Source organism: Hypanus sabinus, chromosome 12 (assembly GCF_030144855.1).
Source record: "Hypanus sabinus isolate sHypSab1 chromosome 12, sHypSab1.hap1, whole genome shotgun sequence".
Taxonomy (NCBI): domain Eukaryota; kingdom Metazoa; phylum Chordata; class Chondrichthyes; order Myliobatiformes; family Dasyatidae; genus Hypanus; species Hypanus sabinus.
Window position 1 is genome coordinate 100,162,006 of NC_082717.1, and position 13,797 is coordinate 100,175,802.

At 45.9% G+C, this 13,797-nt stretch overlaps 1 protein-coding gene across 1 annotated transcript in view; it reads right to left on the reverse strand.

Annotated features, from left to right (window-relative positions):
* The window catches only part of LOC132403185 (centromere protein J-like), a 195,613-nt gene that overhangs the window by 41,073 nt on the left and 140,743 nt on the right, over positions 1 to 13,797 (reverse strand). Inside the window, exons 9-11 of the mRNA XM_059986546.1 lie at positions 5,333 to 5,495; positions 3,485 to 3,700; positions 875 to 1,003 (exon numbers count right to left, since the gene is read on the reverse strand). Of these exons, the coding sequence (XP_059842529.1) occupies positions 875 to 1,003; positions 3,485 to 3,700; positions 5,333 to 5,495 (508 nt within the window). The remainder of the gene's footprint in view (positions 1 to 874; positions 1,004 to 3,484; positions 3,701 to 5,332; positions 5,496 to 13,797) is intronic.

The following is a 13,797-nucleotide window of genomic DNA, read 5'->3' on the forward strand; positions in this document are numbered from 1 at the left end:
CTCCGCGAAGGAGTCATATCATTTTGTGTACGAGGTGTTGCTCTTCAAGTTTGTAGCAGTGGAGGAAGCTGAGGCCAGACGGATTGTTGTGGCTATTGGAAAGGGAAGATGAAATCACATGCAATGGGAAGCTTAAGATGGCCATTTGGGTCAGAGCGCAGGTGTTCCACAAAATGGGTGTTTGGTCAATGTAGAGAAGGCCACATTATGAGTACAAAGTGCAATAGACCAGGTTGGAGGAGGTACAGGTGACTCTATACCATGCTTGGTGGAGAATTTAGGTGTTTGATGTTGCGGAGTTCGCCAAGCTTGGCAATTAGCTAGCAGATGTTTCATCACCAGTCGAGGCGACATCCTCAGTTCGTGGTTGTTGTTGTTTGTCTCTGGGAGTGCTCGTGTTTCTATAACACCCCCCCCCCCATTCACTTGCCTCAGTCCTGATAGGCTATCCCTTCAATTGGCCTTTGAATTTTATTGGCTCATGTCACTTTGGGTCTTAGGGATTCATAGACGGAGTCAAATTCAATATGTTTGTTTATAGAGTTCCACGCTTCCAAAAGTTCTCATGCCTGCTTCCTGCAATCACCATGGTGTCCCAGTTAAAGTGGTTTCCTTCTTGGTGTCCTTCTTTAATAACTAAAATTATTTGTTAATTTATTTGTGGTGATGGTAGTTTATGTGCTATGTGTGGGTTATCTGTAGTGTGTTGTGCACCTTGGTCTGGAGGAATGTTGTTTCATTTGGCTGTATACATGTATACAGCTGAATGACCATAAACTTGAATTGTTACATTACGAACTTGAGTAATGCACTGTTTTGGATTCTCCATTAAATAAATAAAAATTAATGGGACCACAAAGGAAATGCATAGTACCTGAAGTTCAACGTTCACTGGGGTCTGACTTCTTTCAAGAGGCATTCTTCTTCCATTTGGGGTTGAACTATGGCTTCTGCGGCTCCACTGAGCTGTTTGTGATGTACTTCTAATAATGGCATTGAACACCTGAATGTTATGGAAGGTGATTCATTACAATAATAATGTATTTCACCATTAAACATTGCTTAAAGCATGAATCACTCATTTAATTAGTGGTTTCAATATGGAAATTTGCTGGAGAGATTAGGTAGAGGAGTGGTTACGGTCTGAAATGAGGCCTGGTAGAGGAGACAATGGGACCGGCGGGATTGCTGTTACATAGTGTTGGTATGAACTTTAATGATCAACTCACTGATTGTTGTGTTGCATTCACTTTGTGGTTCTGTGGCAACACCAATCTGAGCCTTAATTAAATGTTATAAATATCCTTAAATCTATCAAGATTTATGTAGTGAAGTGAATAATAAAATTAAATATTCCACCTAATTCTGTGATTATTAGCAAATAACTAATAGGCTGAAAATAACTTTTAAAAGGAAGCAAAACTTGACGGATGAATGTTAGACCAGTTTATACTGAAAAAGACATCAATGTGGAGGACTGACCACTGTATTGGCAGTTGGCTCACCATGGCTGGCTGCCTGTGACTAGTGGTGTTCTGCAGGGGCAGTGTAGGGACTGCTTCTTTTCATGTTGTATGTCATTGATTTGGATGACAGAATTTGCGACTTTGTGGCCAAGCTTGTGGACGATACAAAGATAGGTGATGGGGCAGGCAGTGTTGAGGAAGCAAGGGATCTACGCAGATGGAATATGTATAGGCATGGTTATGCTGGTTGGAAGAAAGAATAAAGGTACAGACTCTTAAAATGGAGATAACATTCAGAACTCAAAGGTATTTGTGCAGGTTTCCCTAAAGGTTAACTTGCAGATTGAGCCAGTGTAAGAAAGGCAAGAGCAATGTTCGAGAGAACTACAAACTTTGTAGAATATAAGAGCAATGATGTGAAGCTGAGGCTTTCTAAGGCATTGGCCAGACTGTACTTGGAGTATTGTGAGCAGTTTGGGACCCATATCTAAGAAAGGATGTGCTGTCATTGGAGAGGGTCCAAAGCACTTTCACAAAAATGATCCCAAGAGTAAAATTATTAATGCATGAGGAGCATTTGATGGCTCTGGGCCTGTACTCACTGGAGTTTAGATAAATGAAGGGGGGATCTCATTGAAACCTATCGAATATTGAAAGGCCTAGGTGGGGAGGTTGTTTCCTATAGTGGGGAGGGGGGTCTACAACCAGAGAGCACAACCTCAGAATAGAAGGATGTCCCTTTAGAAGAAGGAATTTCTTCAGCCAGAAGGTGGTGAATTGGTGGAATTCATTGCCACTGATTCCGGCCCAATGAACCACACACCCAGCAACCTAACTACTTAACCCTAGCCTAATCACAGGACTAGGTCAGGAAACGGATCTCTCATTAGTTGAGCATTTCAGAGACAGTGACCACAACTCCTTGACCTTCAGCCTTGGAGAAAGATAGGAGCAGATGGTATGAGGAAAGTATTTAATTGGGGGAGGGCAAATAATGATGCTATTAGGCAGAAACCTGGGAGTGTAAATTGGGAACAGATATACTCAGGGAAATGCACAACAGAAATGCAGAGGTTGTTTAGTGAGCATTTGTATTGGGGTTCTGAATAGACTTGTCCCACTGAGGCAGGACAAGAATGGTAGGGTGAAGGAACCATAGATGGCAAGAGATGGAGAATGTCATTTCATAAGGAAGAAAGAAGCTTACTTAAGATTTAGGATGCATGGATCAGACAGGGCTAGAGAGAATTACAAGTAGCCTGGAAGTAGCTGAACAATGGACTTAAGAGAGCTTGAAAGGGTGTTGGTAAGTAGGGTTAAGGAAAACTCCAGGGCATTCTACACATATGTGAAGAATAGGAGGTTGACTAGAGAGAGGCTAGAGCTGGTCATGAATAGAATAGGAAATGTATGCCTCGAGTTGGAGGAGGTAGGAGAGGACTTTAATATATACTTTGCTTAAGTACCTACCAGTGAGGGGGACCTTGACATTTGTGAGGGCAAGGTAAAATAGGTTGATATGAGGCACATAGATGGTAGAAAAAGGGTCGACTATGTAGGAGTACTGTAGAAACGTGATTGAGGAAAGCTTGTACATGGAGGAGAAATCATTACAGGGTGTAAGAACGTACATAGATGTATTCATCTGGGTTCGTTGACCTGCTTTTGAGCAATTCCTTATAATCAGGCTAAAAGTTCTTCCTATGTCATAAGAACAGATATTCTGGTTATTAATGTATTAATTTTATATTTTACTGGGCCTTGGTGCATGATTTAATATTGGAGCAGACTCAATGGACTGAATGGCCTAATTCTGATCCTATGTATTATGGTCTATATTATACCTTACATTATACCACTGATATACATCATTGGTGATAATATCCTGAAGCTGAGGGAAGTATTATATAAGTATACATTTTGTTCTCTCTTAACTAAAATTAATTATAGTGAATACTTGAAAATTATAGTGTAACCTGCAACTTGTTAAGATGGTCTTAACTGAGCAGAGTTCATACCGGTGTTTCAGGCTTGCTGCTGGTAAGGATGGCCGTCTCATTTCTGTTGACAGGCTCCAGCTGATGGCATTCTACTGCCTTTAACTCATCCCGTAGTTCGAAGTTTTCTTTGGTCAACGTGTCAATCTGATTCCGAAGGTAATTGTGTGCAAAAGACCACTTTGATTCATTTTTTTTGAATTCTTCGTGCAACTGACCAACCTGCTTCTGCAAGAGCTTAGGAAGACAATAGCAGACTGCATGAACAACAAGGATCTTCGGAACAATGAAGCAAACACTGTACAATCTGAATTTTGTAGTTTACGTGATAGACATTTGTCTCTAGTCAAATCCACACAAAACCTTTCTCTGCTAAATGCAATCATTGAATTCAGTGGAAATGCCTGCACAGACTTGAGTATGTTCTCTGTACAACAAACAATTGCACAACAAATGAACAACAAATTTCATGACATATGCCACTAATATTAAACCTGATTCTGATTCAGTAAGAATAAAAGAAACCTGAAAAAATGGTTTAAAACAAGAAGCCATTGAATTTATTTTCACTGCTTTATACAAGCAGAAGCGCATCATTATATCTTCATGAAAGCTGTCCTATCAATGGTTCAATTTAATATCAGAGGATGGATATAATATACAACCTGACATTCTTACTCTTCGCAGACATCCACGAAACAGGAAAAAAATCCCAAAAACTGAATGTCAGAAACCTCAGAACCACCAAAGACATCGTTTATGCAATGTTCATTGACAAAAGAAAGCCTCAGAAAATGAACTGCATTTGTTTAAAGAAAATTGGACCTAGAAACTCCATAGGCATTATTCTACTGACATTGAACCAAATTCGCATGTCTCTCTAACATTGTTTGAAATAACTAATTGCACAGTAGGATTTAAATCTTGCATATTTAATATCATGGTATTGCAAAAACCAGCAGGCAGGCGTTACTGTAGTTCGGTTTCTCCAGGTCATCAGCATTTGGCCACTCAGGTGAAACATGACAAAGACCACACACATTCTACAGCACAGCACCAACATTTCCCGGCTATTAGAGAGTGTTGTACACTTGCAGATGCCTGCACTCCTGCTGAGGATTTTCTCCCAGTTAGAGTGAGAGGGAACTGGAGAAGCCAATGGATCAGATCACTTGCAGGAGAAATGGTACTGTTTTATTAAAGATTAGCTTTATTTGTCACATGTACACTGAAATATTGAAACATCCCATGAGATGTGCCATTTGCATCAATGCAGTGTGATGATGTGCCTGCAAGTGTTGCCATGGTCCTGGTACCAACATAGCATGCCCGAGACTTACTAACCCTAACTCATACATACTTAGAATGGGGGAGGAAACCTACATGATCACGGGGAGAACATTTAGAACAGTAGCGGCAGGAATTGAACCTGGGTCACTGGCATTGTAAAGTGTACACTCTGCTACTGTGCCGCCTCTAAAATATGATGTTCCCTGACCGGGAAGTGAGAACATCATATCTTAACCACTAGATCACCAGAGAGTCTAAGGTGATTTGACAGGCTACTTAGAGATTATACAGGCAGGAGATTGCCTCGGTGATGTCTTCTAGAGGCAACATTGCTTGCAGTGTTGAACAGCATTACAAAAGATACCACCTTTCTTAGTCTGTGAATATTTTTTCAGCAAAGTACTCTTTCTCCCACTACCTCACTCATATCTTTCTCCCTTTCCCTTTCCTCTGCTTCTTTCCCTTCCCTACTGTTGCTCTTGGCTTACGTATGCATTTTTGTCTGCCTTTCTCTCTTCCTCACTCACTCTGTCTCTGTCCTCACTGTGTCACCTCTGTCTGTCACTCATACAAACTTACCTCCATTGCTTCATGGTCTCTCTTATCAAAAGCAACCTTAGACGGTGAGTTTTTCTCAGATAGCTGTCTTTCTTCCTTTAACTTCTTCAATTCCTCTTTCTTGCTGGCCTCTAATTGAATGATCTTTTCAGTCTTCTCACGTTCAATCTGATCCATTCGTTTTCTGATAAGAACAATTCACATCCGTCGGTTATATTCCTGCCACATTGAGGAGTTTTTGGGCCTGGGGCCATTCTTCACCCACCAGTACCCAGACCCACTGGATAGGATCAAACCAGAGGAGGTGCAGGACAATTTATTTTGGGTAGGATTAGTGATCTCCCAAAATCTCTCACAATGTCATCCATGACCATCCTGTTTAGCACAAGGATCTTAAAACCTAGGCTGACTCAACACCTTTGGAGTTGAAATCAAAATCATCTCGTTTCCATAGATGCTGCCTGGCCTGCTGAGTTCCTCCAGCATTTTGGGTGTGTTATACAGGTATTGTTATAGAATTAGTCTACTGCAGGGGTTTCCAACCTTTTTTATGTCATGGACCCCTACCTTTAACCCTGGTCTACAGGAATCCCATAAATATACCAAACTTCATTAACTTAGCCTTTTAAAGACTGGCCTTGCAAACTTCACACTGTTGTAAGCCTAGGTTTATTTGCCCCTGTTTATAAAATGAAAAGTTTCATTTTACTAATTGTAATCCGGCTGTAATTATGACTTGAGCTTGATGGGCATTAAGATCCCAGTGTGAAAACCTTAGTATTAGAATCCAAGCAGCTGTTGATTCCCTTAAAAAAAAAACAGCCAAAAGTTTAAAAATTCTTCTTACAAACAAGTTAATGTATGTTTCCAGATATGCAAACATCTTATGAGAGTAAGGAATAGAATGGGGAGAGGCAAGATAATAGAGCGATTTGAGAGCAAGAAAATAATTTTATAATCACATTGTCATCGAACAAAAAGCCAAGGTAGGTCAGCAAGGAAGATGGTAATGAAGACATAGTGTGAATTAGGAAATGGGGAGCAAGTTGAGCTCAATGTTTTGAGCGAGCTTTAGTTCACAGAGGTTTGGATGAGAAAAGTGGGCCAGAAGAGTATTGGATGAGTCCGGATAACAGGAATGATCAGGTTTTCAGCTGAGGCAAAGGGGGGTGGGGGGGGGGTAGCGGAATCAGGTGAGGTTAGTGAGGTGCAAATGGATGGTCTCAATGAAAGTGAGTGAACTATCAGTTCATGGTAAATATGATGTTAAGATCACTTTGCAGAAGATTCTACAGTATACCGTGGGATAGACTCTATAAGGTACAATCTACTGATACAATTGGTGTATCTTAAACTCAGCCAGTTGCCAGGTTGAGGGTTGGAATTGGAGGCAAGGATACAGAGCTTGTGAGAGAAGATGAAGACAATGGCTTGGGTCTGCTAACATTGATTGGTGAATACATCCAATACTGGGCATTGTCTGCTATTATCCAGAGATGGTGTGATGGTGTAGAGAACTGGTGATAAGGGAGACATAGCTCAATGATCATATTATAAATTATAACTAGGTACATAAATTATCTAATCACTACCAGTAGAGACAATGCCACATATCCAGAAGTTAGGTTCAGGTTTTTTGTACACAATGGTGATGGTGATATGGACAGCACATTTTTCTAACATTTAGGAAAATTGTTCTTCATATTCAATTCTCAAACAGGAAGAAGAATAGGCCACCATTCAATGAACCATGGCTGGTCAGATTCAGTACTATACCCTTTGATCCCTTTGGCCTGAAGAAATAGATCTACACCATTTTTGAATATATTGAATAACATGGCTCTAATGCCCTTAGTGGGAGAGAATTCCACAGGTTCACAGCCCTCTGGGTGAAGAGGTTTATCCTCATCACTGTTCCAAATGGCAAATCTCATGTCATGAGGTGTCAACCCTTGGTTCTGGACTCTTCCATTATTGGCAACATCCTCCCTGTATCTGGTCTACTTAGTCCACTCAGAAATAATTAGATTTCTCAGAGATCCCCTCATTCTACCATACTCCAGTTAACATAGGCCTAACTAACTCTGTTTGTCCTCATACTTCATCGCCGCCACCTCAGGAATTGGTCTTGTTAACTTTTTTTGCATTCTCTCTATGGCATGAACATCTTTCCTCAGATAATGAGGCCAAAATGCACATAATACTCCAGAAGGTGTCTCACCAACACCATGCACAGCTGCAACAAGACATCCTTGCTTCTGTATTTAAACCTTCCTGTAAATGTTGTCCACCATAGCATTTGCCTGTTGCATCTAAACGCCTGCTTTTGGCAGCTGGTGTACAAGGACACCCAGGACTTGCTGCATCTTCTATTTACAGGCCTATGACCATTCAGGAAACAATCAGTCTTTCTGTTTTCAAACCCAATATGGATAACTCCACATTTATTTTCCATCCACTGGCCGACTCCCCAACCTGTCTAAAATCACTTCATCTACCGTACAGCTCCCTCATCCATATCATAGATATATTGATAATGTAAATAGCTGGGGGCCACACACTGATCTCTGCAGCATTGCACTATTCACTACCAACACCTGGGAAAAGACATTTGTACCTTCTCTGTTTCATACCTGTCAACCAATACTCAATCCATTCCAGTATATTACCCCCAATCACGCATTTTAATTTTGCATTTTTAATCTCAATACAATTTCACAGATTTATAGTTATTCAGGATGGAAATACCCAACTCAGCTGTTGATCTAAACTGATCCCATCTGCCTTTATATCCCTGTCAAACTTTCCTATCCATCAACCTATCTGGATGTTTTTTGGCTGTTGTAATTACACCTGCCTCAACTGCCTCCTTTGCAAGCTTATTTCTCTCTCTCTCTCTCACACACACACACACGCACGGATGCACGCACACACGCACACACACCCACCTCTTTACGTGAAAAATCTGCCCTACAGATCCCCTTTAAATCTTCTCCTCTCACTTTAAACCTATGCCTTCCAGTCTATATATTTCCAGTGGCCAGAACTGTTGAACATTCCAACACCATTTGTTTTTATTTCAGATTTACAGAATTTATGGTAATTTGCTTTTAGGATATTGAAGTGCAATCAAAAGCCTCCTAAAATTTTAATTTTCTCCCTCATCTGTTCCACAAATTGCATCCAGAAGAGCCTCTGTTAGATTTGCTAAGTATGATTTCCCTTTCATAAAAACATGCTGACTTGTCCAATCCCATCAATACTCTGTAACTGTTATGGGCCCTGCGGGCCTCTCCAACTTGCCGTTGAACAGTGGGCTTCTAGTCTTCTTAAGCACCTGTATTTATTCATTGTTGTCTGAAGGAGTGTACCATTCAGCCCTTTGCTTTCTGATTAATCTGGTCAGTTTAACTGCAACTGCCACAGGTTTCCTGCATTCTATGGTTATTTAAAGGGGATTCTTCTTCAGCACTTGAGTTTGTGGAGAACGATTTGTCTCGCTGTGTCCTTGGTCATGCCTCCAATGCTCTGTTGGAACTCCTATGTACAATCTCTTGTTTCGATTTCTTCACAGGGAGTATACCATTTCTCTGCTCCTGAGTTGGGTTGCCGACAGCGCTCACAGTGACCGATTGTGCCGATTCTCCACACCTGGGTTCAGTCACTGCCAGCGCTCACAGTGACCGAGTGTGCCGATTCTCCACACCTGGGTTCAGTCATTGCCAGTGCTCACTGTGACCAAGTGTGCCGATTCTCCACACCTGGGTTCAGTCATTGCCAGCGCTCACAGTGACCGAGTGTGCCGATTCTCCACACCTGGGTTCAGTCATTGCCAGTGCTCACTGTGACCGAGTGTGCCGATTCTCCACACCTGGGTTCAGTCATTGCCAGTGCTCACTGTGACCGAGTGTGCCGATTCTCCACACCTGGATCCAGTCATTGCCTGCGCTCACTGTGACCGAGTGTGCCGATTCTCCACACCTGGGTTCAGTCATTGCCAGTGCTCACAGTGACCGAGTGTGCCGATTCTCCACACCTGGGTTCAGTCATTGCCAGCGCTCACAGTGACCAATTGTGCCGATTCTCCTCACCTGGATCCAGTCATTGCCAGCGCTCACAGTGACCGAGTGTGCCGATTCTCCACACCTGGGTTCAGTCATTGCCAGCGCTCACAGTGACCAATTGTGCCGATTCTCCTCACCTGGATCCAGTCATTGCCAGCGCTCACAGTGACCGAGTGTGCCGATTCTCCACACCTGGGTTCAGTCATTGCCAGCGCTCACAGTGACCGAGTGTGCCGATTCTCCACACCTGGGTTCAGTCATTGCCTGTGCTCACAGTGACCGAGTGTGCCGATTCTACACACCTGGGTTCAGTCATTGCCAGCGCTCACTGTGACCGATTGTGCCGATTCTCCACACCTGGGTTCAGTCATTGCCAGTGTTCACTGTGACAGAGTGTGCCAATTCTCCACACCTGGGTTCAGTCATTGCCAGCGCTCACAGTGACCGATTGTGCCGATTCTCCACACCTGGGTTCAGTCATTGCCAGCGCTCACAGTGACCGATTGTGCCGATTCTCCACACCTGGGTTCAGTCATTGCCAGTGCTCACTGTGACTGAGTGTGCCGATTCTCCACACCTGGGTTCAGTCATTGCCAGTGCTCACTGTGAACGAGTGTGCCGATTCTCCACACCTGGGTTCAGTCATTGCCAGTGTTCACTGTGACAGAGTGTGCCAATTCTCCACACCTGGGTTCAGTCATTGCCAGTGCTCACAGTGACCGATTGTGCCGATTCTCCACACCTGGGTTCAGTCATTGCCAGTGCTCACTGTGACCGATTGTGCCAATTCTCCACACCTGGGTTGAGTCATTGCCAGCACTCACTGTGACCGAGTGTGCCGATTCTCCACACCTGGGTTCAGTCATTGCCAGTGCTCACAGTGACCGATTGTGCCGATTCTCCACACCTGGGTTCAGTCATTGCCAGTGCTCACAGTGACCGATTGTGCCGATTCTCCACACCTGGGTTCAGTCATTGCCAGTGCTCACAGTGACCGAGTGTGCCGATTCTCCACACCTGGGTTCAGTTATTGCCAGTGCTCACTGTGACCGAGTGTGCCGATTCTCCACACCTGGGTTCAGTCATTGCCAGTGCTCACTGTGACCGAGTGTGCCGATTCTCCACACCTGGGTTCAGTCATTGCCAGCGCTCACAGTGACCGATTGTGCCGATTCTCCACACCTGGGTTCAGTCATTGCCAGTGCTCACAGTGATCGAGTGTGCCAATTCTCCACACCTGGGTTGAGTCATTGCCAGCACTCACTGTGACCGATTGTGCTGTTTCTCCACACCTGGGTTCAGTCATTGCCAGTGCTCACTGTGACCGAGTGTGCCGATTCTCCACACCTGGGTTCAGTCATTGCCAGTGCTCACAGTGACCGATTGTGCCGATTCTCCACACCTGGGTTCAGTTATTGCCAGTGCTCACTGTGACCGAGTGTGCCGATTGTACACACCTGGGTTCAGTCATTGCCAGCGCTCACTATGACCGATTGTGCCGATTCTCCACACCTGGGTTCAGTCATTGCCAGTGCTCACTGTGACCGAGTGTGCCGATTCTCCACACCTGGGTTCAGTCATTGCCAGCGCTCACAGTGACCGAGTGTGCCGATTCTACACACCTGGGTTCAGTCATTGCCGGCGCTCACTATGACCGATTGTGCCGATTCTCCACACCTGGGTTCAGTCATTGCCAGTGCTCACTGTGACCGAGTGTGCCGATTCTCCACACCTGGGTTCAGTCATTGCCAGTGCTCACAGTGACCGATTGTGCCGATTCTCCACACCTGGGTTCAGTCATTGCCAGTGCTCACTGTGACCGAGTGTGCCGATTCTGCACACCTGGGTTCAGTCATTGCCAGTGCTCACAGTGACCGAGTGTGCCAATTCTCCACACCTGGGTTGAGTCATTGCCAGCACTCACTGTGACTGATTCTGCTGTTTCTCCACACCTGGGTTCAGTCATTGCCAGTGCTCACTGTGACCGAGTGTGCCGATTCTCCACACCTGGGTTCAGTCATTGCCTGCGCTCACAGTGACCGATTGTGCCAATTCTCCACACCTGGGTTCAGTCATTGCCAGTGCTCACTGTGACCAAGTGTGCCGATTCTCCACACCTGGGTTCAGTCATTGCCAGCGCTCACAGTGACCGAGTGTGCTGATTCTCCACACCTGGGTTCAGTCATTGCCAGTGCTCACTGTGACCGAGTGTGCCGATTCTCCACACCTGGGTTCAGTCATTGCCAGTGCTCACTGTGACCGAGTGTGCCGATTCTCCACACCTGGGTTCAGTCATTGCCAGCGCTCACTGTGACCGAGTGTGCCGATTCTCCACACCTGGGTTCAGTCATTGCCAACGCTCACTGTGACCGAGTGTGCCGATTCTCCACACCTGGGTTCAGTCATTGCCAGCGCTCACTGTGACCGAGTGTGCCGATTCTCCACACCTGGGTTCAGTCATTGCCAGCGCTCACAGTGACCGATTGTGCCGATTCTCCACACCTGGGTTCAGTCATTGCCAGCGCTCACTGTGACCGATTGTGCCGATTCTCCACACCTGGGTTCAGTCATTGCCAGTGCTCACTGTGACCGAGTGTGCCGATTCTCCACACCTGGGTTCAGTCATTGCCAGTGCTCACAGTGACCGATTGTGCCGATTCTCCACACCTGGGTTCAGTCATTGCCAGTGCTCACTGTGACCGAGTGTGCCTATTCTCCACACCTGGGTTCAGTCATTGCCTGTGCTCACAGTGACCGAGTGTGCCAATTCTCCACACCTGGGTTCAGTCATCGCCAGTGCTCACTGTGACTGAGTGTGCCGATTCTCCACACCTGGGTTCAGTCATTGCCAGCGCTCACTGTGACCGATTGTGCCGATTCTCCACACCTGGGTTCAGTCATTGCCAGTGCTCACTGTGACCGAGTGTGCCAATTCTCCACACCTGGGTTCAGTCATTGCCTGTGCTCACAGTGACCGAGTGTGCCGATTCTCCACACCTGGGTTCAGTCATCGCCAGTGCTCACTGTGACTGAGTGTGCCGATTCTCCACACCTGGGTTCAGTCATTGCCAGCGCTCACTGTGACCGATTGTGCCGATTCTCCACACCTGGGTTCAGTCATTGCCAGTGTTCACTGTGACAGAGTGTGCCAATTCTCCACACCTGGGTTCAGTCATTGCCAGCGCTCACAGTGACCGATTGTGCCGATTCTCCACACCTGGGTTCAGTCATTGCCAGCGCTCACAGTGACCGATTGTGCCGATTCTCCACACCTGGGTTCAGTCATTGCCAGTGCTCACTGTGACCGAGTGTGCCGATTCTACACACCTGGGTTCAGTCCTTGCCGGCGCTCACTATGACCGATTGTGCCGATTCTCCACACCTGGGTTCAGTCATTGCCAGTGCTCACAGTGACCGATTGTGCCGATTCTCCACACCTGGGTTCAGTCATTGCCAGTGCTCACTGTGACCGAGTGTGCCGATTCTCCACACCTGGGTTCAGTCATTGCCAGTGCTCACTGTGACCGAGTGTGCCGATTCTCCACACCTGGATCCAGTAATTGCCAGCGCTCACAGTGACCGATTGTGCCGATTCTCCACACCTGGGTTCAGTCATTGCCAGTGCTCACTGTGACCGAGTGTGCCGATTCTCCACACCTGGGTTCAGTCATTGCCAGTGCTCACAGTGACCGAGTGTGCCAATTCTCCACACCTGGGTTGAGTCATTGCCAGCACTCACTGTGACCGATTGTGCTGTTTCTCCACACCTGGGTTCAGTCATTGCCAGTGCTCACTGTGACTGAGTGTGCCGATTCTCCACACCTGGGTTCAGTCATTGCCTGCGCTCACAGTGACCGATTGTGCCAATTCTCCACACCTGGGTTCAGTCATTGCCAGTGCTCACTGTGACCAAGTGTGCCGATTCTCCACACCTGGCTTCAGTCATTGCCAGTGCTCACTGTGACCGAGTGTGCCGATTCTCCACACCTGGGTTCAGTCATTGCCAACGCTCACTGTGACCAAGTGTGCCGAATCTCCACACCTGGGTTCAGTCATTGCCAGCGCTCACAGTGACCGAGTGTGCCGATTCTCCACACCTGGGTTCAGTCATTGCCAGCGCTCACTGTGACCGAGTGTGCCGATTCTCCACACCTGGATCCAGTCCTGGCAGTGTACATGGTGACAGTAATAGATTCCAGAGCTCCAACCATACCTGTTCCTCTGTCTCTAGTTCAAGAAGTCCACTGCCCTCCCAGCCAGGTTTACTTTGGTGTTCATTCTCATCCTCATCCTCTCCCATTACTGCTACCACCTCTATGCCCCCTTCCACAGGTTGTCCCAACAATTAAAATTGCCAATCCAATCTTTGAGAAACAACACACTAGCCCCAGCTCCCCACCCAAATTTGGCTCCATTGAAACA